Source organism: Anomaloglossus baeobatrachus, chromosome 5, assembly GCF_048569485.1.
Source record: "Anomaloglossus baeobatrachus isolate aAnoBae1 chromosome 5, aAnoBae1.hap1, whole genome shotgun sequence".
NCBI lineage: Eukaryota > Metazoa > Chordata > Amphibia > Anura > Aromobatidae > Anomaloglossus > Anomaloglossus baeobatrachus.
In genome coordinates, this window is record NC_134357.1 from 511,954,426 (window position 1) to 511,976,514 (window position 22,089).

Genomic DNA, 22,089 nt, shown 5'->3' on the forward strand with positions numbered 1-22,089 from the left:
ACAAGAAGATCCCAATGTTCCTCAGGATGATCAGGTAGATGGAGAGAAGGTGTCATGAAAGCTTCCCTATGTTGTGTAACTGGTTGTGAAGGTTAGAGGGGGTGAATCTTTAAATGCTTGGTTCGTCGAGCACAGCTAAACAAACGCCGAACTGAACTTCGAATATTTTCAATCCACATTACATTCAATGGGAGGCCAAACGTAAGGCAGAGAAAACAACTTTATGGGCTACAGGTTCAGTGGAGACAGTTATTGATCAAACTGGGCCTGTATGGTGGTCCACAACTATGCGGCTGCGTTCTCCAAAGCATATGAATTTAAGCACGGCATTTTCATTTAAAAAATCAAGAGATGCACAAGTGACAGGCGTAGGCCTCTTGCTCCCAGAACCCTGGCAGTATAGACAAGACACAACTTGGAGACCCATATTGGAGTCTTGATATTGAAAATCATTGCAGGCAGCATGACTCTTCCCCATGGGCATCTCATCGCCCTGTGGGCGTCTACATGCTTTCCATGGTATCACGCCCCTGATTTACATCAGTGACGTGACCTTCGCTACTTCAGAATCTTGCGTGTGCGCTTGCTTACCATTCTCGCCGCCTCATCCTGATGTTTGGTGTTGGCTTCTGACGCGCACTACGCATGCTCAGAAGATGCCTGTGGTTCTGGTCATGTGCAGTTCGCGTCAGAAGCCGAGAAGCAAACGCCAGGATGAGAAGGCGACGAGCAATGTAAGCGCGCGCACGTGACATTCTGAAGCTGCAGAACTGACATCGCTTATGTAATTCCATGGTATCACGCCCACGGGGGCGTGATACCATGGAAAGCATGTAGACGTCCACAGGGCGATGAGATGCCCATTAGACTAGAGACCCTGTCATTTACATAGGACATATGAAAGTAATAAAACGTTATTTCTCTGACGCCTCATTGGGGGACACAGGACCATGAGTGTTATGCTGCCTATCCATAGGAGGACACTAAGTAGATGCAAAAGCATAGCTCCTCCTCTGCAGTATACACCCCCTGGCCGGGCCAGGAAAGCTCAGTTTTAGCTTGGTGTCTGTAGGAGGCACTTCCTTTCAAGGTTTGTTATTTTTTGAGGGCGACGGTTTCCTTTTGGGACCGATCTCCCAAAACCATCAACGGGCTGGAACGTGGCGTGTCGCCTCCACGTACCCCCTCCTGCGACGCTGCATCCTGGGCTGGACGATGGGTTCCACAGACACCGATTTTCCAAAGCCCAGGGTAGAGGCCTGTGCCCCTATAGCCCAATTCCTCAGCCCCTCTTTGCAGGCTCTGAGTTGAATATGACACCGACACAGCAAGCTGACTCTGCTATTTTCACTGCCTGGACGGAAGCAGTGTTTTTAAGGTGAGATCCCCCCTGACTGGTTTCCCAGACAAAGAGAGAAAAGACGCTGCAGGGAAGGTTCCCAGGACATTTACAGTATTTATGTGCAAGGATCCTGCACACACAGTGTTTACTTTCTCTAGCTTGCTGGGTGGAGGAGGGGGAAGTTCTGCTGTTTGCAGAAAGTCCTGCAGATCATTTCCCGGTGGCAGGGGGGAGGGCCCAGGGCTCAGGGACTCACACTGTTTTATTTGCTCTGTTTATTTGCTCTAGCAGAAAAGCCGGCTGATAACCACCAGTGACAAGCTGTGTGCTGACTGGAGGGAGAGGGAGGAAAACTATCAGAAGCTCCCTTCCCTCCGTTTTTTTTTTTTTTTTTTTTACTACCCACAGTGGGGGGGGGGCACACTGACTCATCTTCCCGCTCTTTTAGCGCTAAGCCCCCCCCCCGCGGCCGTGATAAGCCCCCCCCCAGGAAAGCGTGCGAAGATCTCCATAGAGCTTAATCCTTCCTGAGGACAGGGCCATCGGCTGATTCTGGTGAGGTGCTTGCTTCAATTGTAGCTCTGCTGAGCATTGCTCCCCCTCCTGGCATACTCCTATTAGGAACATGCAGAAATCTAAGAGTGCTAAGGCCCACATAGTCTATTATTCAGCCTGCACTGCCTGCCACGCTGAGCTACCACGTAAACACAGGAGGAGGGTCTCTTCTCTCTGAGTCCTGTGCCCCTATAGCTCCCCAAGACCCCGCTGCCACCACCGCCGCAACCGTCAGACCAGAGCCTAGGGCTCCCAGCCCACCGGAATGGACACAGTTTCTGTCCCAATCCATGGAAAAACTGGCACAGAACCTGGTGCTGGCTATGCAATGTCGTCCTCCACACCCTTCTGGGTCCCTGGACGGAACGCAGCCTGAGGATACCCCTATGGAGGATCCTTCTAAGGTAATCCGGGCTCATGCTTCACCGGTTGCAGGGATCAGGAAAAGAGCACACGGCCGGGTGTCTCCAGCGGGCTCTCCCTCGGGAGCACACAGGGCAGCCTCTCCCACACGCTCCACGGCTTCTGAAGAGCTGGAGGAGGGAGAATGCTGTTTATACCAAGAGGATTCCTTGGTTTCAGCCTCCCCAGATGATCAAACTGCAATAGACTCCCTTATAGCAGCAATCAACCAAACTCTGCATGTGGAGGATGCCCCATCCACAACCACTGACCATGCGTCTCCTTTAAGAGGGCAAGGAAACCCCAAAAGGTTTTCGCTGATCACCCAGAGTTTCAGGATATTTTCACAAAGCAAAGGGAGAAGCCTGACAGGCGCTTCGGTAACCGAAAACTCATGGAGTCCCGGTACCCTTTTGCCTCACCTGCCAGGCCGATCCGCCCTCGGTCGACCCCCCCCCCCCCCCCCGGTCTCCCGCTTTGCCTCAAAGATGCTCAGACAGACAGGTGGAGCACCTCGCCCGCTCTGCTTTGGAGGCCGCGGGTTCCTCCCTCTCGCTCTCCTTAGCCTCTGTGTGGGTCGCAAAGGCGATCTCGGTCTGGGCAGAATCCCTTAACACTTCGCTTGAGGAATCCCAGTTCCCTCATACCTTCACAGAGGTAACAGCTCAAAATTACCGCTGTGGCGGAGTACCCCATGCAGGCCTCCATGGACGCTGCTACCTGCGCAGCGTTTGCTGCCTCAAATACCATAGCCATCCGTAGAGCTCTCTGGCTCTGACAATGGTGAGCGGACTCTGCCTCCAAGAAGTCTCTCACGGGCCTTCCCTTTTTTCCAGACTGATTGTTTGGCGAACATCTGGACAAGCTCATTTCTGACGCCATGGGAGGAAAGAGTACCTCCCTCCCCCACCTGAAGTCCAGGACGACCTTCACCAGACGTCCACAGTCCTCGTTCCGCTCCTTCAGAACTCATTGGTTGGTCGACATCCCGTGCTGTCCCCGCCGCGGACTACGCAGGGACCGACCTTCTCAGCTCTCCCCGAACCCACTTCGTCATGGCAGCCTAGACCGAAACAGTCCAGGACTAGGGAGACTTGTCCACGACGTTTTCTCCCCTCATGACTCCTTCGGCGCCCTGTAAGACACACTCATTGTAGGAGGTCGACTGCGGTTTTTTTCAACACATCTGGGCTGCCGCCTCAGACGACAAGTGGGTGCGAGACCTTGTGTCTTCCGGTTACCAGGACCCGACTCCCGAGTCGGTTCTTTCTCTCAAACCCCCTAAAGTCTCAAACGACGCAAAGCTTTTTTCTCAGCAATCCACTCGTTCCAAACATCAAGAGTGATAATACCTGTCCCGGACGATGTGAAGTTCAGGGGTTTTTATTCCAACCTCTTTGTGGTCCCCAAAAAGGATGGGTCAGTTCGACCCATCCTGGACCTCAAACACCTGAACAAACATGTGCACGTACGGAGATTCAGAATGGAGTCCCTAAGGTCCATTATTGCATCCATGGTTGAAGGGGAATTTCTCGCCTTAGACATCAAGGACGCGTACCTGCACATACCCATCACCCCAGATCACCAAAAGTTCCTCCGCTTCGCAGTTCAGGACTCCCACTTTCAATTCGTAGCTCTACCCTTCGGCCTTGCCACCGCACCAAGGGTCTTCACCAAAGTCATGGTGGCCGCCATGAGCGTCCTTCATGCCAGGGGAGTAGTCGTTCTCCCTTACTTGGACGACTTCCTCATCAAGGTCCCCTCCTTCCGCGACTGCTCAACCAGCGTACAGATCACTGTGGACATCCTATCCCGCTTAGGGTGGCTAGTGAATCTAGACAAATCATTCCCGATCCCATTACGCTCCTTCACCTTCCTGGGCATGTCCCTGGACACCCGTCAGTGCTTGATCTATCTCCCCCTGGACAAGGTGATCGATCTTCAACGAGCGGTACGCTGCCTTCTACGTCCTCCGTCTCGCTCCAATCGATTCAGCATGAAGGTGCTCGGCAAGATGGTGGCGGCGATGGAAGCAGTACCCTTTGCTCAACTGCACCTCCGCCCACTGCAGCTAGCCCTTCTAGCGGCCTGGGACAAGAGCCCCTTCTCCCCGGACAGACATCTTCACCTGACGCCCTCAGTCAGGTACGCACTCCGCTGGTGGCTTCGGTCCTCATCCATTTCGAAGGGGAGATCTTTTCTCCCAGTGAACTGGCTGGTCCTGACCACGGACGCCAGCCTCCTAGGTTGGGGAGCAGTGTACCGGCACCACACTGCTCAAGGACGTTGGACGCCCCAGGAGTCTTCCCTAACCATAAACATCCTGGAAATCTGCGCGATCTTCCTCGCGCTCAGGGCATTCTTCCCTCTGCTAGCGGGTCATCAGATTCGAGTCCAATCGGACAATGCGACAGCTGTAGCCTACATCAATCGCCAAGGGGTACACCTGCAGCAAGGCAGCTTATCTCGAGGCCCACAGGATCCTCAGCTGGGCCGAATCGACAGGGTCAGTGATATCAGCTGTACACATACCGGGAGTAGAGAACTGGGCAGCAGACTTCTCAGTCGCCAAGGCCTGGCCGCCGTAGAGTGGTCTCTCCACCCAGAAGTGTTCCTACACATCTGCACTCGCTGGGGTACACCAGACGTGGATCTAATGGCCTCAAGGTTGAACGCAAAGGTACCGCGTTCATAGCCAGGTTACGCGATCCGCAGTCTATCGGCACGTATGCTCTAGTCTGCTCCTGGCTCCACTTCCGCCTGCCTTACATATTTCCACCCCTACCTCTGCTGCCGCGGGTAATCAGGCAAATCAAGGTAGAGGGAGTCCTGATGATACTGATAGCACCAGTCCGGCCCAGGCGCGCCTGGTACGCCGAATTAGAACAAATGCTCGCAGACGTACCGTGGCGCCTTCCAGACATCCCAGACTTGCTGACACAAGGGCCCATTTCCCATCAGAACTCCAGACCCCTGAAACTGACGGCATGGCCATTGAGACCTGGGTATTAACAAGAGCAGGATTCTCCCCCGTGGTTATCTCCACCATGATCAGCGCCCGAAAGCCTGCTTCATCCCGCATTTACCACCGTACGTGGAAAATCTTCCTTTTATGGTGCAGGGAAACTAACGTCCAGCCTCCGCCTCTGGCCATCCCCAGAATTCTCGATTTTTCTGCAGGTTGGCTCTCAGTTCCCTTAAAGGGCAGGTCTCAGCGCTCTCAATCTTCTACCAATGCCGACTGGCTCAAAAAACGCAGGTCAAGACCTTCCTCGAGGGCGTTTCCCATCTAGTTCCCCCGTACAAACGGCCGTTGGAACCATGGGACCTCAATCTCGTTCTGGACGGTCTCCAGAGGTCCCCCTTTGAACCTCTCAAGGAATCCTCCCTTGTTTTTCGGTCCTGGAAGGTAACGTTCCTGGTGGCAATTACGTCCATCAGACGGGTTTCGGAGCAGGCAGCACTCTCTTGCCGCGAACCTTTTCTGATTTTTCACCAGGACAAGGTGGTTCTGCGCCCCCTTCCTGATTTTCTTCCAAAGGTTCCTACCCCATTTCATTTGAACGAGGACATTGTTCTGCCTTCCTTTTGTCCACACCCAGTTCATAGGGTGGAAAGGTCTCTGCATTCGTTAGACCTCGTCAGAGCTCTCAGATATTACATATCCAGGACAGCCCCCTTTAGGAAAACGGACTCTTGTTCGTCATTCCTGAGGGGCCTAAGAAGGGACAGGCAACTTCAAAGGCGACTCTGGCTCGCTGGATTCGCTTTGCGATCCAGGAAGTCTACCGCTTGCAACTCAAGCCCATTCCTTGTGGGCTACGGGCTCATTCCACACGAACAGTTGGCGCTTCGTGGGCCATTCGGCATCAGGCTTCAGTGGAACAGGTGTGTAAGGTTACGACCTGGTCTAGCCTACATACGTTTTCATAGCATTACAGAGTCTATATCCAGGTTTCAGCTGAGGCAAATCTGGGTAGGACAATTCTGCAAACGGCAGTGGAGCACCTTCTCTCAGTAGATGCTCCAGGCTGTCTGGGCCTGGTTCCTAGTCCTTGGGTTGCGTTGTCTTGTTTTTATTTTTCCCACCCATGGACTGCTTTAGGACGTCCCTGTAATACTTATTCTATGTTCTGAGGATTTCGATAGCGTAGGGCAATGACAATCAGAGACGAGTTCCGGGTACAAGATGTTTTATAGTATGCAACCACGGTAGATACAGAACAACACAGCAACACAATAACACATGCAATACTTTCCGGAATCGACGCGGAGGGAATTCCCGGGGCCACGCACCGGACTCCCCCAGGGAGACCACCAGAGCGAAACCCTATACAGGGACTGTCCGGCAATCTACCCCGGAAGGCCTAAATGCGCAGCAGCCGGGATAAGAAGCAAGCGGTAAAGTCAATGAGTGTCCGTACGGGAAATGTTTGTCCAGAATGGTTACGAACCAAAAGAGAACCAGGCGGAGTGCTGACCGAAGATGGTAAACGGAATCCGGGCACAGCCTTGAAGAGCCGGGTACAGTCCAGAGTCAATCGGTAGGTAGTCTTTTAGGGGAATCCAGAGGCAATCAGGAATAAGCAGCAACACAGCAGGAGCACACAGCAGGCAGTATACTCAGGCACTGGACTGGACTTAGAGGCGGCCTTTTAAGCAGCTGGACAGGAAGTAGGGCAACAGAACGGTAACCTCCATGTTAACCGAGGGCAAGGGCAAGCAAAAGAGAACTGGAAAACCTGGAAACCTGACATTACTCCCCCCCCCAGAGACGGCCTCAGGACGGATCAGGGCCAGGTTTGTCCGGGTACCGTCGATGGAACTGAGCGATCTTCCGGGGTGCCCGAATGTTACCCACCGGTTCCCAGGAATCGTCCTCGGGGGCGTACCCCTGCCAACGTACCAGATACTGAAGCCGACGACGATGGAGCCGGGAGTCAATAATGTCCTCGACGACGAACTGCTCCTCGCCGTCGACCATCACAGGCGGAGGAGGAGGCACGACACGACCATGAAACATATTAGGGGAAACGGGTTTGAGGAGAGACACATGAAAAACCGGGTGTACCTTTAGATGGTGCGGTAACCGTAGCCGACAGGCCACAGGGCTCACGATCCCGGTGATCTTAAATGGACCGATGAATTTCTGTCCCAGCTTCTGCGAAGGAACACCCAATCTAAGGTTTTTGGTGGATAACCATACAGAGTCCCCTACCTTATACATGGGTGCCGGTTTCCGGTGAGCGTCCGCTGACCTCTTGTAACGCTCCTGGGCCGTAGCCACCGTGTCCTTCAGAACCTCCAGATTTTGTCGAAGCTCTGAAACTCTGTCCTCCACCGCCGGAACTGAAACCGCAACCGGGGACCTAGGCAACACATTCGGATGGTAACCCAAGTTGGCAAAAAAGGGAGTTACCTTAGTGGAGCTGCTCTGAGTGTTGTTATAGGAGAACTCCGCCAACGGAAGCATCTTCAACCAATCGTCTTGGAGATGGCTGACGTAACATCGAAGGTATTGTTCCAGGGTTTGATTCGTCCGTTCGGTTTGCCCATTAGTCTGAGGATGGTATGCAGAAGACAAACAGACATCAATCTGGAGTGCCGTACAAAAGCCTTTCCAGAACCTAGACGTAAACTGCACGCCCCGGTCAGAGATGATCTCGTCTGGTACCCCATGCAAACGGAATACGTTCTGGATCACTAAATCCACTGTCTCTGCGGCTGAGGGAAGACCGGTACACGGAATGAAGTGAGCAGCTTTAGTTAATCGATCCACCACCACTAAGATGGTATTGTGCCCGCCAGAGACTGGCAACTCTACAATAAAATCCATGGAGATAGACCCCCAAGGGCGAGATGGCACGGGTAACGGTTGGAGGAGTCCCGTAGGAGCCACACGAGGGACCTTGCACCGGGCACAAACCACGCAGGAGTGGACATAGTCCTTCACATCCTTCAAACAGGTAGGCCACCAGAAAAAACGGCTTAGGAATTCCTGCGTCTTCTGTACCCCCCTATGACCAGCCAACACGGAGTCATGAACCAACTTGAGAACCCGAAGTCTTACGGCCTCCGGGACATAAATGCGTCGTTCTCTCAACCACACACCATTCCGAAGAACAAGAGTTACATCATTCGGGGGGGCAGCAAGAAATACGTCACCATCATAGGCCAGCTTGATGTCCTTCCATAAGTCCTGATCCTGGATCACTCCAACGAAATTGGCATCCGATAACACGGTCTGAGACGGGGTTCCAGGCACGGAGTCCACGGCATGGATTCGGGACAAGGCATCGGCTTTCCCATTACGTGAACCTGGACGGTATGTAACGACAAAATTGAATTGGTTAAGAAATAGGCTCCAACGGGCTTGCCGTGGAGACAGGCACCTGGCAGACTTAAGAAATTCCAGATTACGATGATCTGTGAGTACTATCACTTGCTGCGCGGCTCCCTGTAAGTGGTGTCTCCATTCCTTGAAAGCGGAAATAATCGCCAATAATTCCTTATCCGCAATGTCGTAGTTCCTTTCTGCAGGGGACAACCGGCGGGAAAAGAAGGCACACGGATGCAGGAGACTCTTGTCCCCGGTCCTTTGAGAAAGAATGGCCCCTAATGCGTAGTCAGAAGCGTCGACCTCCACGATGAAGGGAAGTGCGGGATTCGGATGTACTAGTATGGGTGCTGAGGTAAAACATCCCTTGAGACGATGGAACGCTTCCTGGGCCTGGGCGGACCATACAAACTTCTGTCCTTTCTTAGTCAACAGAGTGATGGGACGAACAATCTCTGAAAAGTTACGGATAAAGCGTCGGTAAAAGTTGGCAAAACCGACAAAGCGTTGTACCTCTTTGATGTTTCCCGGTTCCGGCCAGTCTAGAATTGCTTGTATCTTGCTAGACTCCATGTTCAGCCCCTGAGGAGAGATGACATAACCTAAGAATTGTATTTGTGAGCAGTGGAACTCGCATTTCTCCAGTTTAATGTACAGGTGGTTTTCCCTCAGCCGGGTAAGTACGGTCTTGACGTGCTCCTGGTGTTCCTGGAGAGAATCAGAAAAGATTAGAATATCATCCAGATAGATCACCATGAATTGGTCCATGATATCCCTAAAAATATCATTAACTAGATGTTGAAATGCCGCAGGAGCGTTACAAAGTCCAAAAGGCATCACTAAATACTCAAAATGTCCGTACCGACATTGGAACGCGGTCTTCCACTCGTCTCCGGGACGTATACGAAGCAGATTATATGCCCCACGGAGGTCCAATTTGGTGAATATTTTTGCCTGTTGGACCCTCTCCAATAGCTCCGGAATCAGCGGTAACGGATACCGGTTCCGGATGGTTATTTTATTCAGTTCCCGGTAGTCAATACAGGGTCTCAGAGTCCCCTCTTTCTTTTTCACGAAAAAGATGGGTGCCCCTGCGGGTGAGGTAGACGGGCGAATAAATCCCTTGGCCAGGCTTTCATCAATATACTCCTTTAGGGCTTCTAGCTCAGGTGCCGCCAACGGGTAAACATGACCAAACGGAATCTCTGCCCCTGGGAGTAAGTCTATGGGGCAATCATATGGTCTATGCGGAGGAAGCTGATCGGCCTTTCTTTTGTCGCATATGTCAGCGAAGTCACGATAAACCGGGGGTAAAACAGGTACCTGTACCGTGCCTTCTGCATGTGGTGTTACCGGAACCGGAACAGTTGGACAAATGGCCGGACCACTCTGCGGTGGGAAGGATATTTCCTTAGTTTCCCAATCGATGACCGGATTTGTAGACCGTAGCCACGGAATACCTAAAATAATCGGAAAATGTGGAGAAGAGATCATCATGAAAGTAAGGGTCTCCTGCTGACCTGGTTTCATCACGCATTCTAGCGGTACTGTTTCCCGATCCACTGGTCCAGAGGTTAACGGAGATCCGTCTACCGTCTCCATGGTAACCGGTGAGGATCTTTGCTGAGTTCGGATACCGTGTTTTCTGGCAAAAGAAAAGTCCATGAAATTTCCCCCTGCCCCAGAGTCTATCATTGCAGAGGTAGGAATTAGCTGTCCCTCCCACCGGATCTGAATGGGGAGTGAACAATGGGTATATTTCCCTTCTGAGTCCTTCGGTGAGGTAGACATTACAGTCAAGGGAAATACCGCATCCAAGTGTCCACTTGCCTCAGAGATAGACTCTGCGTCCGTGTTGTCACACTCTGCCATGGCTGCCAATACCTTATTTGGGCGATTCGGACGTTTCGGGCAGTCGATTAAGAAATGGTCCGATTGACCGCAGTAGAAACACAAACGCTCACGGAGCCGGTGTTCACGACGTTCGTTGGTCTCTCGTCTTTGCAGAGAGTCCACTTGCATAGGAACGTCCTCGGCCTCCCGTGGCGTCCTGAGAGCGGGTTCTCTGGAAGGAAACGTATTATTATTTACACGGTTTATAGCTGCCCATTTTTCCTGTCTACGTTCCGTCAAACGGGTATCTATGCGCACACAGTGCTGGAGAAACAGGTCAAAATCCCCTGGGGATTCAGAACGGGCTAACTCGTCCTTGATGGTACCGGACAAACCTTTTCTGAAAACGGACAATAATGCATTGTTTCCCCAGTCGGTGTCTACCACTAACCTCTGGAACTCAGTGGCGTATTCAACGACAGAACGCTTTCCCTGACGTAAGGAAAGGAGAGCCGATTCAGCGGTAGCACGGCGATTCGGATCATCAAACATTTGTGCCATTGCGTTCAGAAAGTCATCTAGGTGATTTAAACGGATGTCCCGGTTCTCTATCATAGGATTAGCCCAAGCCAGTGCTCGTGAGGTTAATAACATGATGATACATAACACCTTTGACCGGTCAGAACGGTAATAATCAGCATGTACATCGAAAAACAGTATACATTGGTTAACAAATCCACGGAACTGACTACGATCACCATTGAAACGGAATGGGGGTAACCTAGGCATCCCGGCTGCTGATACGGACGTAGTGGGGACGGCTTCCTGAGCCTCCACTCTGACTCGCAAATCCTGTATAGCCGGACCCAGTACCTGGTGATCATGGCCCAGCTGCGCCTCCACATCTCTAAGCTTAGACTGCACCACCTCCATCTCCTGCTGCAGGGAGTTAATCATGGAGAACAGCTGATCTACTCGTGTCTCAGTCATTGCCCCAGCGAAATCCTCTAATGGCCTGAGTATAATGTAATACTTATTCTATGTTCTGAGGATTTCGATAGCGTAGGGCAATGACAATCAGAGACGAGTTCCGGGTACAAGATGTTTTATAGTATGCAACCACGGTAGATACAGAACAACACAGCAACACAATAACACATGCAATACTTTCCGGAATCGACGCGGAGGGAATTCCCGGGGCCACGCACCGGACTCCCCCAGGGAGACCACCAGAGCGAAACCCTATACAGGGACTGTCCGGCAATCTACCCCGGAAGGCCTAAATGCGCAGCAGCCGGGATAAGAAGCAAGCGGTAAAGTCAATGAGTGTCCGTACGGGAAATGTTTGTCCAGAATGGTTACGAACCAAAAGAGAACCAGGCGGAGTGCTGACCGAAGATGGTAAACGGAATCCGGGCACAGCCTTGAAGAGCCGGGTACAGTCCAGAGTCAATCGGTAGGTAGTCTTTTAGGGGAATCCAGAGGCAATCAGGAATAAGCAGCAACACAGCAGGAGCACACAGCAGGCAGTATACTCAGGCACTGGACTGGACTTAGAGGCGGCCTTTTAAGCAGCTGGACAGGAAGTAGGGCAACAGAACGGTAACCTCCATGTTAACCGAGGGCAAGGGCAAGCAAAAGAGAACTGGAAAACCTGGAAACCTGACAGTCCCATGGTCCTGTGTCCCCCAATGAGGCGTCAGAGAAAAACGGATTTTTGTGTACTCACCGTAAAATCGTTTTCTCTTAGCCATCATTGGGGGACACAGCACCCACCCTGTTGCCCTGTTGGGCCTTGGTTCTCTCAGTACCTTATTTGGTTATGACTTTTTTTTTTTTTTCTCATGTTCCTCTGTTGAGGTAAGTTTTTACTGGCTTTCTCTCCTACTGCTTGTGTACTAAAACTGAGCTTGCCTGGCCCGGCCAGGGGGTGTATACTGCAGAGGAGGAGCTATGCTTTTGCATCTACTTAGTGTCCTCCTATGGATAGGCAGCATAACACCCATGGTCCTGTGTCCCCCAATGATGGCTAAGAGAAAACTATTTTACGGTGAGTACACAAAAATCCGTTTTTTATTACTTTCATATTACACAATATAACAACACAGGGATGGGTAGGAAGGGGTTAGCAACTCACACAGGCTCCTGCTTGTAGGTCAGAACGCTTTTGACCTGACAGGTTCCCTTTAAAATATTCTCCGTGAACAAAACATCTGAGAACGCTGAATGTAAGCCAAATTTGAGCCGATCAAAAGCTAACCGCAGCGTGCACAATGCAGGTCATCACTCACACAGGTGGGGCATATACATCACAGGAGGGGCTGGAGCATATACAGTAGAGACCAAAAGTTTGGACACACCTTCTCATCTATAGAACAACTGTTAAGGAGACTTTGTGCAGCAGGCCTTCATGGTAAAATAGATGCTAGGAAACCACTGCTAAGGACAGGCAACAAGCAGAAGAAACTTGTTTGGGCTACAGAACACAAGAAGTGGACATTAGACCAGTGGAAATCTGTGCTTTGGTCTGATGAGTCCAAATTTGAGATCTTTGGATCCAACCACCGTGTCTTTGTAGAAAAGGTGAACGGATGGACTCTACATAGCTAGTTCCCACCATGAAGCATGGAGGAGGAGGTGTGATGGTGTGTGGGTGCTTTGCTGGTGACACTGTTGGGGATTTATTCAAAATAGAAGGCATACAGAACCAGCATGGCTACCAAAGCATCTTGCAGCGGCGTGCTATTCCATCTGGTTTGCGTTTAGTTGGACCATCATTTATTTTTCTACAGGACAATGACCCCAAACGCACCTCCAGGCTGTGTAAGGGCTATTTGACTAAGAAGGAGAGTGATGGGGTGCTACGCCAGATGACCTGGCCTCCACAGTCACCAGACCTGAACCCAATCGAGATGGTTTGGGGTCAGCTGGACTCTACATGGCTGGTTCCCACCATGAAGCATGGAAGAGGAGGTGTGATGGTGTATGGGCGCTTTGCTGGTGACACTGTTGGGGATTTATTCAAAATTGAAGGCATACAGAACCAGCATGCCTACCACAGAATCTTGCAGCGGCGTGCTATTCCATCCGGTTTGCATTTAGTTGGACCATCATTTATTTTTCAACAGGACAATGACCCCAAACACACCTCCAGGCTGTGTAAGGCCTATTTGACTAAAGGCCACTTTACAAAGAGAGATAAATCTGCGGCAGATCTGTGATTGCAGTGTATTTGTGGACAATCAGTTGCAGGTTTGTGGCTGTGGACTAATGGAACAATATGGCCATGATTTCACTGCAACCACAGATCTGCCAAAGATTTATCTATGTGTGTAAAGTGGACTTAAGAAGGAGAGTGATGGGGTGCTACGCCAGATGACCTGGTCCCCACAGTCACCAGAACTGAACCCAATCGAGATGGTTTGGGATGAGCTGGACTGCAGAGTGAAGGAAAAAGGGCCAACAAGTGCTAAGCATCTCTGGGAACTCCTTCAAGACTGTTGGAAAACCATTTCTGGTGACTACCTCTTGAAGCTCATCAAGAGAATGCCAAGAGTGTGCAAAGTAGTAATGAAAGCAAAAGGTGGCTACTTTGAAGAACCTAGAATATAAGACATATTTTCAGTTGTTTCAACCTTTAAGTATTTCATTCTACATGTTTTAATTCATAGTTTTGATGCCTTCAATGTAAATCTACAATTTTCAAAGACCTGAAAAATCAAGAAAACTCTTTGAATGAGAAGGTGTGTCCAAACGTTTGGGCTGTACTGTACATCAAATTGGAGATGCTTAGGGTATATACATCACAGGATGGCCTGGGAGTGTGTGTGTGTATGTATGTATGTATGTATGTATGTATGTATGTGTGTGTGTGTGTGTGTGTGTGTGTGTGTGTGTGTATATATATATATTATAATCTCTACAGTTAGGTCCAGAAATATTTGGACAGTGACACAAGTTTTGTTATTTTAGCTGTTTACAAAAACATGTTCAGAAATACAATTATATATATATAATATGGGCTGAAAGTGCACACTCCCAGCTGCAATATGAGAGTTTTCACATCCAAATCGGAGAAAGGGTTTAGGAATCATAGCTCTGTAATGCATAGCCTCCTCTTTTTCAAGGGACCAAAAGTAATTGGACAAGGGACTCTAAGGGCTGCAATTAACTCTGAAGGCGTCTCCCTCGTTAACCTGTAATCAATGAAGTAGTTAAAAGGTCTGGGGTTGATTACAGGTGTGTGGTTTTGCATCTGGAAGCTGTTGCTGTGACCAGACAACTTGCGGTCTAAGGAACTCTCAATTGAGGTGAAGCAGAACATCCTGAGGCTGAAAAAATCCATCAGAGAGATAGCAGACATGCTTGGAGTAGCAAAATCAACAGTCGGGTACATTCTGAGAAAAAAGGAATTGACTGGTGAGCTTGGGAACTCATAAAGGCCTGGGCGTCCACGGATGACAACAGTGGTGGATGATCGCCGCATACTTTCTTTGGTGAAGAAGAACCCGTTCACAACATCAACTGAAGTCCAAAACACTCTCAGTGAAGTAGGTGTATCTGTCTCTAAGTCAACAGTAAAGAGAAGACTCCATGAAAGTAAATACAAAGGGTTCACATCTAGATGCAAACCATTCATCAATTCCAAAAATAGACAGGCCAGAGTTAAATTTGCTGAAAAACACCTCATGAAGCCAGCTCAGTTCTGGAAAAGTATTCTATGGACAGATGAGACCAAGATCAACCTGTACCAGAATGATGGGAAGAAAAAAGTTTGGAGAAGAAAGGGAACGGCACATGATCCAAGGCACACCACATCCTCTGTAAAACATGGTGGAGGCAACGTGATGGCATGGGCATGCATGGCTTTCAATGGCACTGGGTCACTTGTGTTTATTGATGACATAACAGCAGACAAGAGTAGCCGGATGAATTCTGAAGTGTACCGGGATATACTTTCAGCCCAGATTTAGCCAAATGCCGCAAAGTTGATCGGACGGCGCTTCATAGTACAGATGGACAATGACCCCAAGCATACAGCCAAAGCTACCCAGGAGTTCATGAGTGCAAAAAAGTGGAACATTCTGCAATGGCCAAGTCAATCACCAGATCTTAACCCAATTGAGCATGCATTTCACTTGCTCAAATCCAGACTTAAGACGGAAAGACCCACAAACAAGCAAGACCTGAAGGCTGCGGCTGTAAAGGCCTGGCAAAGCATTAAGAAGGAGGAAACCCAGCGTTTGGTGATGTCCATGGGTTCCAGACTTAAGGCAGTGATTGCCTCCAAAGGATTCGCAACAAAATATTGAAAATAAAAATATTTTGTTTGGGTTTGGTTTATTTGTCCAATTACTTTTGACCTCCTAAAATGTGGAGTGTTTGTAAAGAAATGTGTACAATTCCTACAATTTCTATCAGATATTTTTGTTCAAACCTTCAAATTAAACGTTACAATCTGCACTTGAATTCTGTTGTAGAGGTTTCATTTCAAATCCAATGTGGTGGCATGCAGAGCCCAACTCGCGAAAATTGTGTCACTGTCCAAATATTTCTGGACCTAACTGTGTAATATATATATAATATAATATATATATATTATAATATATATTATATTATAATCTATATCTCTCTCACAGGAGGGGCTGTATCATATATTTCACAGAAGGGGCAGGGGACATATACATATATCCAGCCCCTCACGTGATATATGTGCCCCCAGTGTCTCCTGTGATGTATTTATAGCAGTCCCAGCATCTCCTATGTGATGTATATACTGTGTATCCTATGGGATGTATATGGTTTACCAATCTTATCACAAAGAGTTGACTGCGCTCCTCCAGACTGAAACAAACCTGGAAAAGCAATTGTGAGAAGCAACATGATTAATATCATCTAACATCACAGCCACGCCAACGAGAAGCAGCTCCACCCATCAAGGTATGGGTGAGTTAATTAATTGTATGACCAAATATAGCAGGGTCATTTTCACATAATAATAATAATACTTAATAATTTTGTGTGGCCCCCTAAAGGTTGATAGAAATTTCCAAATGACCCTTTGCAGAAAAAAGGTTCCCCACCCCTGCTTTGGAAGCACAATGTCCTCATCCTTCCTTCCTTATCACATACACCCTGGTCCGGCCATTTTTTTTCAGTGTATATTGATGTATCTTTAACCTTTGATTAGCACACTATAGGGAGCTGAGGGCTGACCCTCTGTAACTCTTCCCTGCCCAGCAACAGGGCTGACAGTCCCCTGTCCAGCTGTGGGGTTGACCCTCTGTAACTTTCACCTACTCAACTGCAGTGCTGACCCTCTTCTCCCCTGCCCAGCTGTGGGGCTGAGCCTCTGTAACTCCTCCCTACCTAGATGCAGGGATGGCCCTCCCCTCTCCAGCTGTGGGGCTGACCCTCTTCTCCCCTGCTCAGTTGCAGGGCTGACCCTCTGTAACTCTCTCCTGCCCAGCTGCAGGGCTGACCCTCTGTAACTCTCTCCTGCCCAGCTGCAGGGCTGACCCTCTGTAACTCTCCCCTGCCCAGCTGCCTTTTCTCCCATAACTTTCACATTGCAGTGATTTACAATGACCCATAGCTTTCACCTTATAATGACAGTACTTTCCATCAGTGTCCTGTAATAAAAGTATATTCTACAGCTCCACAAGTGAAGCTTTATGTCACACAGCAATTCTCTCCAGGAGGTGCCAGGATCTTCCTCTTCTTTATATCAGGAACATGACATTACTTTTTCTTGCCTCCTCGGCCTTCACAGTCCTCAGATCTTAGTCCTATAGAGAATCTCTGGGACGAGGTAGAATGGGATGTTCAGTGACTGTCAGCTCCTCAGCCTAATTTTCAGTAAATGTAAGAAGCTTTCCTGTCCCCATGGGCCTGTAATCCTGCAGAACTATTTCATCACCTGGAATCTTTGATGTGATAAATTTCTGAACTCCTAAATGCCAAAGTAAATCCAACGCTACTAGATGGGTGTCTGTAATAATGTGGCCATTCAGTGTATGGTTTATACTTGGTGGAGATGACAGGATAAAGCTGATCATAGACATTAGATGTTGTCTGGATCTTCTCACAATTTTCTGGTTATGGAGACTGCTGGTTACAATTAGGAGGTGACAGGTTGGATTATACAGGAGACCTGCAGCTCTGTGATTTCTACTGCTGTCAGTTTTGTTCATTTATGATGTTTTCTGTTCTTCTGAATCATTTCACACGACTTCTCCATCTGTCTGTGACTTTACAATATTTGTTTCAGGGTGAAGATCTGACCTACATTAGTACTGCAGGGACATATGTGAGGGGTGATGAGCGGAGTAAAGAGGAGATTCCTACAGATAACCGCACAGGTGAGTAGTGACCACTAAATGCAGAGAAGTCACAAATTTTACTCCATCACCGGCTTCTATAATAACTTTATATGATTTATCAGAGTGTGTTCACATGGAACTTTTTATGAGAGTTTTATGCTTAAAAATATAGGTGCCGCTTCATTAAGGCTACTTTCACACTTGCGTTGGACGGGATCCGTAGCATTGCGTTGTGTGACGCATGCAACGGATGCGTTGCATATAGTGGCACAACGGATGCTACGGATCGTACAAAATAACGCAATCCGTTATAGGTTTTTCTTTGTCGCTCCATTGGGAGACCCAGACAATTGGGTGTATAGCTTCTGCCTCCGGAGGCCACACAAAGTATTACACTCAAAAGTGTAACCCCTCCCCTCTGCCTATACACCCTCCCGTGCCTCACGGGCTCCTCAGTTTTATGCTTTGTGTGGAAGGAGGCACACATCCACTCATGCATTCCCATTTTAGTCAGCAGCAGCTGCTGATGTTATCGGTTGGAAGAAAAGAGGGCTCCTATGGGGCCCCCGGCATGCTCCCTTCTCACCCCACTACGTCGGCGGTGCTGTTAAGGTTGAGGTACCCATTGCGGGTACGACGGCCGGAGCCTCATGCCGTATTTCCTTCGCCATCCCTTGTGGGCTCTGGGAGAAGTGGGATCCTGAGCGGTCATCCAGGTACTGGGACCGTGCTCCCTCCGCAGCCCCTGTGTGGAATCTGCCGTATCGGAGTGTTTTCTTTATCAGGGACCAGGCCCTGCATCTGTCAGGTACTCTGTGTCCCCATGGGGACGGTTCATGGAGCGTCTGGCACCTGGACGCTGCAAGGGCTGCTAGGCCGTGAAAGCCGGGGGACTTCCGCGCCTGTTTGTCGGCCGCAGTCATAAATTTAGTCCCCGGCTTCAGTTGCGGCCTACTGGAAAAATCTCGCCCCCGGACCTGTCTGTCAGGGTAGGGGCGGGACAGCCGACCGGACGCTTCCTGGGACACACAGCGGCTGCTGTTCTGTGAAAGCCGGGGGACTTCCGCGCCGACCGCGCCTGCTTGTCGGCCGCGGTCATAAATTTAGTCCCCGGCTTCAGTTGCGGCCTACTGGCAAGACTCCCGCCCCCGGACCTGTCTGTCAGGGTAGGGGCGGGACAGCCGTCCTGACGTCGGCAGTGAGGGCCGGAGCATCCTGTATGCTTCCTCCCCCCTCCTTGATCACAACAGGGACCCCAGATTCCCGCACTTTTTCTGGTGCCGCCCACCGCTCCACTCCCCCTCTGAGAGCTCCAGCAGCCATTTTTTTCAGGCATTCTGCGCTGGAGAATCATCAGGAAAGAGCTCTTCACCTTTGGGAGACCTGGAGCAGGGAATCTGGAGGACACACACGCCGCTTTTGAGCGGTCGGTAAGCCACACCGGTCATCCGGTGCTGGTCCCCCTGGATTGCCTGAATAGATACGTATTATATATCTTATATATATATATCTCTGTTCGGCCGGGCTGTATATTCTTCCCTTATACCCTCTGTGATCACTCTCCTTGGACACAACAGCATGTCGTCCACAAGGAGCAAGGGTGCTAAGGCAAAGGGTTTCTTTGCGACCTGTACCTCTTGTGGGGCTATGTTGCCTGCGGGTTCCAGCTACCCTCACTGTGAGCAATGCTCGACCCCTGTTACACTGACTCAGCCGGAGCCGCGACCACTTGTGGGCCCCTCGGCTCAGGTAGACCCCCAAGCTACCACTGTCCAGGCGGCAGGGACAGAGTTTGTAGCTTTTGCTGAGAAGCTCTCTGAGTCACTTTCACAATCCATGGCTAAGTCTATGGACAAATGGTCTGCCAAGCTGCTAGAAGCTTTGCAGTCCAGAACGGTCCTTACACAGGCTCAGGACACTGTTGGATCGGCGCCTCCAGGTCCCTCTCGGTCCACGCCGCAGCGCGCTCCCGGGGTGGGCTCTATGTTTCACGTGGAGGACTCCTCCACGGACCACAGCCCCAGACCAGCTAAGCGGGCCCGCTTGGAATCCTCAGCTTCATCACGCTGCTCAGGTTCCCGGCTGGAGGACTCGCTGGAGGACGAGGAGGAGGTCGCAGCTCAGGGCTCTGACCATGACGTTGCCCTCAACCTTGATACACCTGAAGGGGACGCCTTAGTAAATGATCTTATCTTGTCCATTAACCAGGTGTTAGATCTATCTCCCCCGCCTCCACCTATAGAGGAGTCGGCTTCTCAGCAGGAGAAACACCAGTTTCGGTTCCCCAAACGTACACGGAGTGCGTTTTTCGACCACTCTAACTTCAAAGATGCTGTCCAGAAACCCAGAGCGGTTCCGGACAAGCGCTTTACTAAGCGCCTTGCTGACACACGTTACCCCTTCCCCTCTGACGTAGTTAAGGGTTGGGCTCAGTGTCCCAAGGTGGATCCTCCAGTCTCTAGATTGGCGGCTAGATCTGTGGTATCGGTTGCAGGTGGCTCATCGCTAAAAGATGCCACTGACAGGCAGATAGAGCTCCTGGTGAAATCCATCTACGAAGCCACGGGCGCGTCCTTTGCCCCGGCTTTTGCAGCCGTGTGGGCACTCCAAGCTATCTCGGCTTGTCTAACCGAGATTAATGCGGTCACACGTACTTCTGCTCCGCAGGTTGCGTCTTTGACTTCTCAGGCGTCGGCGTTTTCTTCATACGCCATGAATGCAGTCCTAGACTCTGCTAGCCGTACAGCGGTGGCATCCGCTAATTCGGTGGCAGTCCGCAGAGCCATGTGGCTGCGCGAATGGAAGGCAGACTCGGCTTCCAAGAGATTCCTAACCGGTTTGCCGTTTTCTGGCGACCGATTGTTTGGAGAACGATTGGATGAGATTATTAAAGAATCCAAGGGAAAGGACTCCTCGTTACCCCAGTCCAGACCGAAGCGACCTCAGCAACGTAAGATACAATCGAGGTTTCGGTCCTTTCGCCCCTCCGCCAAGTCCCAATCCTCTTCGTCCAATAGGCCGGAGAAGGGTCAGAGGAACTCCTACGCGTGGCGGTCTAAGTCACGCCCCCAAAAGGCTGCCGGAGGCACTGCCTCCAAGGCGGCCTCCTCATGACTCTTGGCATCCCCGAACCGCATCCTCGGTCGGTGGCAGGCTCTCCCACTTTTGCGACACCTGGTGGCCACATGTTCAAGACCGATGGGTGAGAGACATTCTGTCTCACGGTTACAGGATAGAGTTCACCTCTCGTCCTCCAACTCGTTTCTTCACAACCTCCCCCCCCCCTGCTCGGGCCGACGCACTTCTTCAGGCAGTGGCCGTTCTGAAGACAGAAGGAGTTGTGATTCCCGTCCCCCCTCAGGAACAGGGGAGCGGCTTTTACTCCAACTTGTTCGTGGTGCCAAAGTAGGACGGTTCATTCCGGCCCGTTCTGGACCTCAAACTGCTCAACAGACATGTGAGAACCAGTGAGAGGGTCCAGGATGGAATCTCTCCGCTCGGTCATCGCTTCGATGTCACAGGGAGACTTTCTCGCATCGATCGACATCAAAGATGCTTATCTCCATGTGCCGATCGCACCCGAACATCAACGCTTCTTGCGTTTCGCCATAGGGGACGAACACCTTCAGTTCGTGGCATTGCCTTTCGGCTTGGCGACAGCCCCACGGGTTTTCACCAAAGTCATGGCATCCGTTGTGGCGGTCCTACACTCCCAAGGCCACTCGGTGATTCCCTACTTAGACGATCTCCTAGTCAGGGCACCGTCTCGGGAGGCGTGTCAACACAGCCTTACCGTCGCTCTGGAGACTCTCCAGCAGTTCGGGTGGATCATCAACTTTCCAAAATCCAAGTTGACACCGACCCAGTCATTGACCTACCTCGGGATGGAGTTTCATACTCAGTCAGCGGTAGTCAAGCTACCACTGGACAAACAGCTTTCTCTGCAGGCAGGGGTGCAATCTCTTCTTCAGAGTCAGTCACACCCATTGAGGCGCCTCATGCACTTCCTAGGGAAGATGGTGGCAGCGATGGAGGCAGTGCCCTTCGCGCAATTTCATCTACGCCCACTCCAATGGGACATTCTCCACAAGTGGGACAAGAGATCGACTTCCCCCGACAAGAATGTCTCTCTTTCCCTGGCAACCAAGACGTCTCTTCAGTGGTGGCTTCTTCCCACTTCTCTATCGCAGCGAAAATCCTTCCTGCCCCCAACCTGGGCTGTGGTCACCACGGACACGAGCCTGTCAGGGTGGGGAGCAGTGTTTCTCCACCACAGGGCTCAGGGGACCTGGACTCCG

The 22,089-nt window shown here is 50.7% G+C and overlaps 1 protein-coding gene across 1 annotated transcript in view; it reads left to right on the forward strand.

The window, feature by feature from the left end:
• LOC142311973 (uncharacterized) overlaps window positions 1-22,089 on the forward strand; it is a 78,385-nt gene that overhangs the window by 1,430 nt on the left and 54,866 nt on the right. Inside the window, exons 5-6 of the mRNA XM_075350838.1 lie at window positions 1-34; window positions 17,740-17,830. The exon at window positions 1-34 is cut by the window's left edge and continues 58 nt beyond it. Coding sequence (XP_075206953.1) covers window positions 1-34; window positions 17,740-17,830 — 125 coding nt within the window. The remainder of the gene's footprint in view (window positions 35-17,739; window positions 17,831-22,089) is intronic.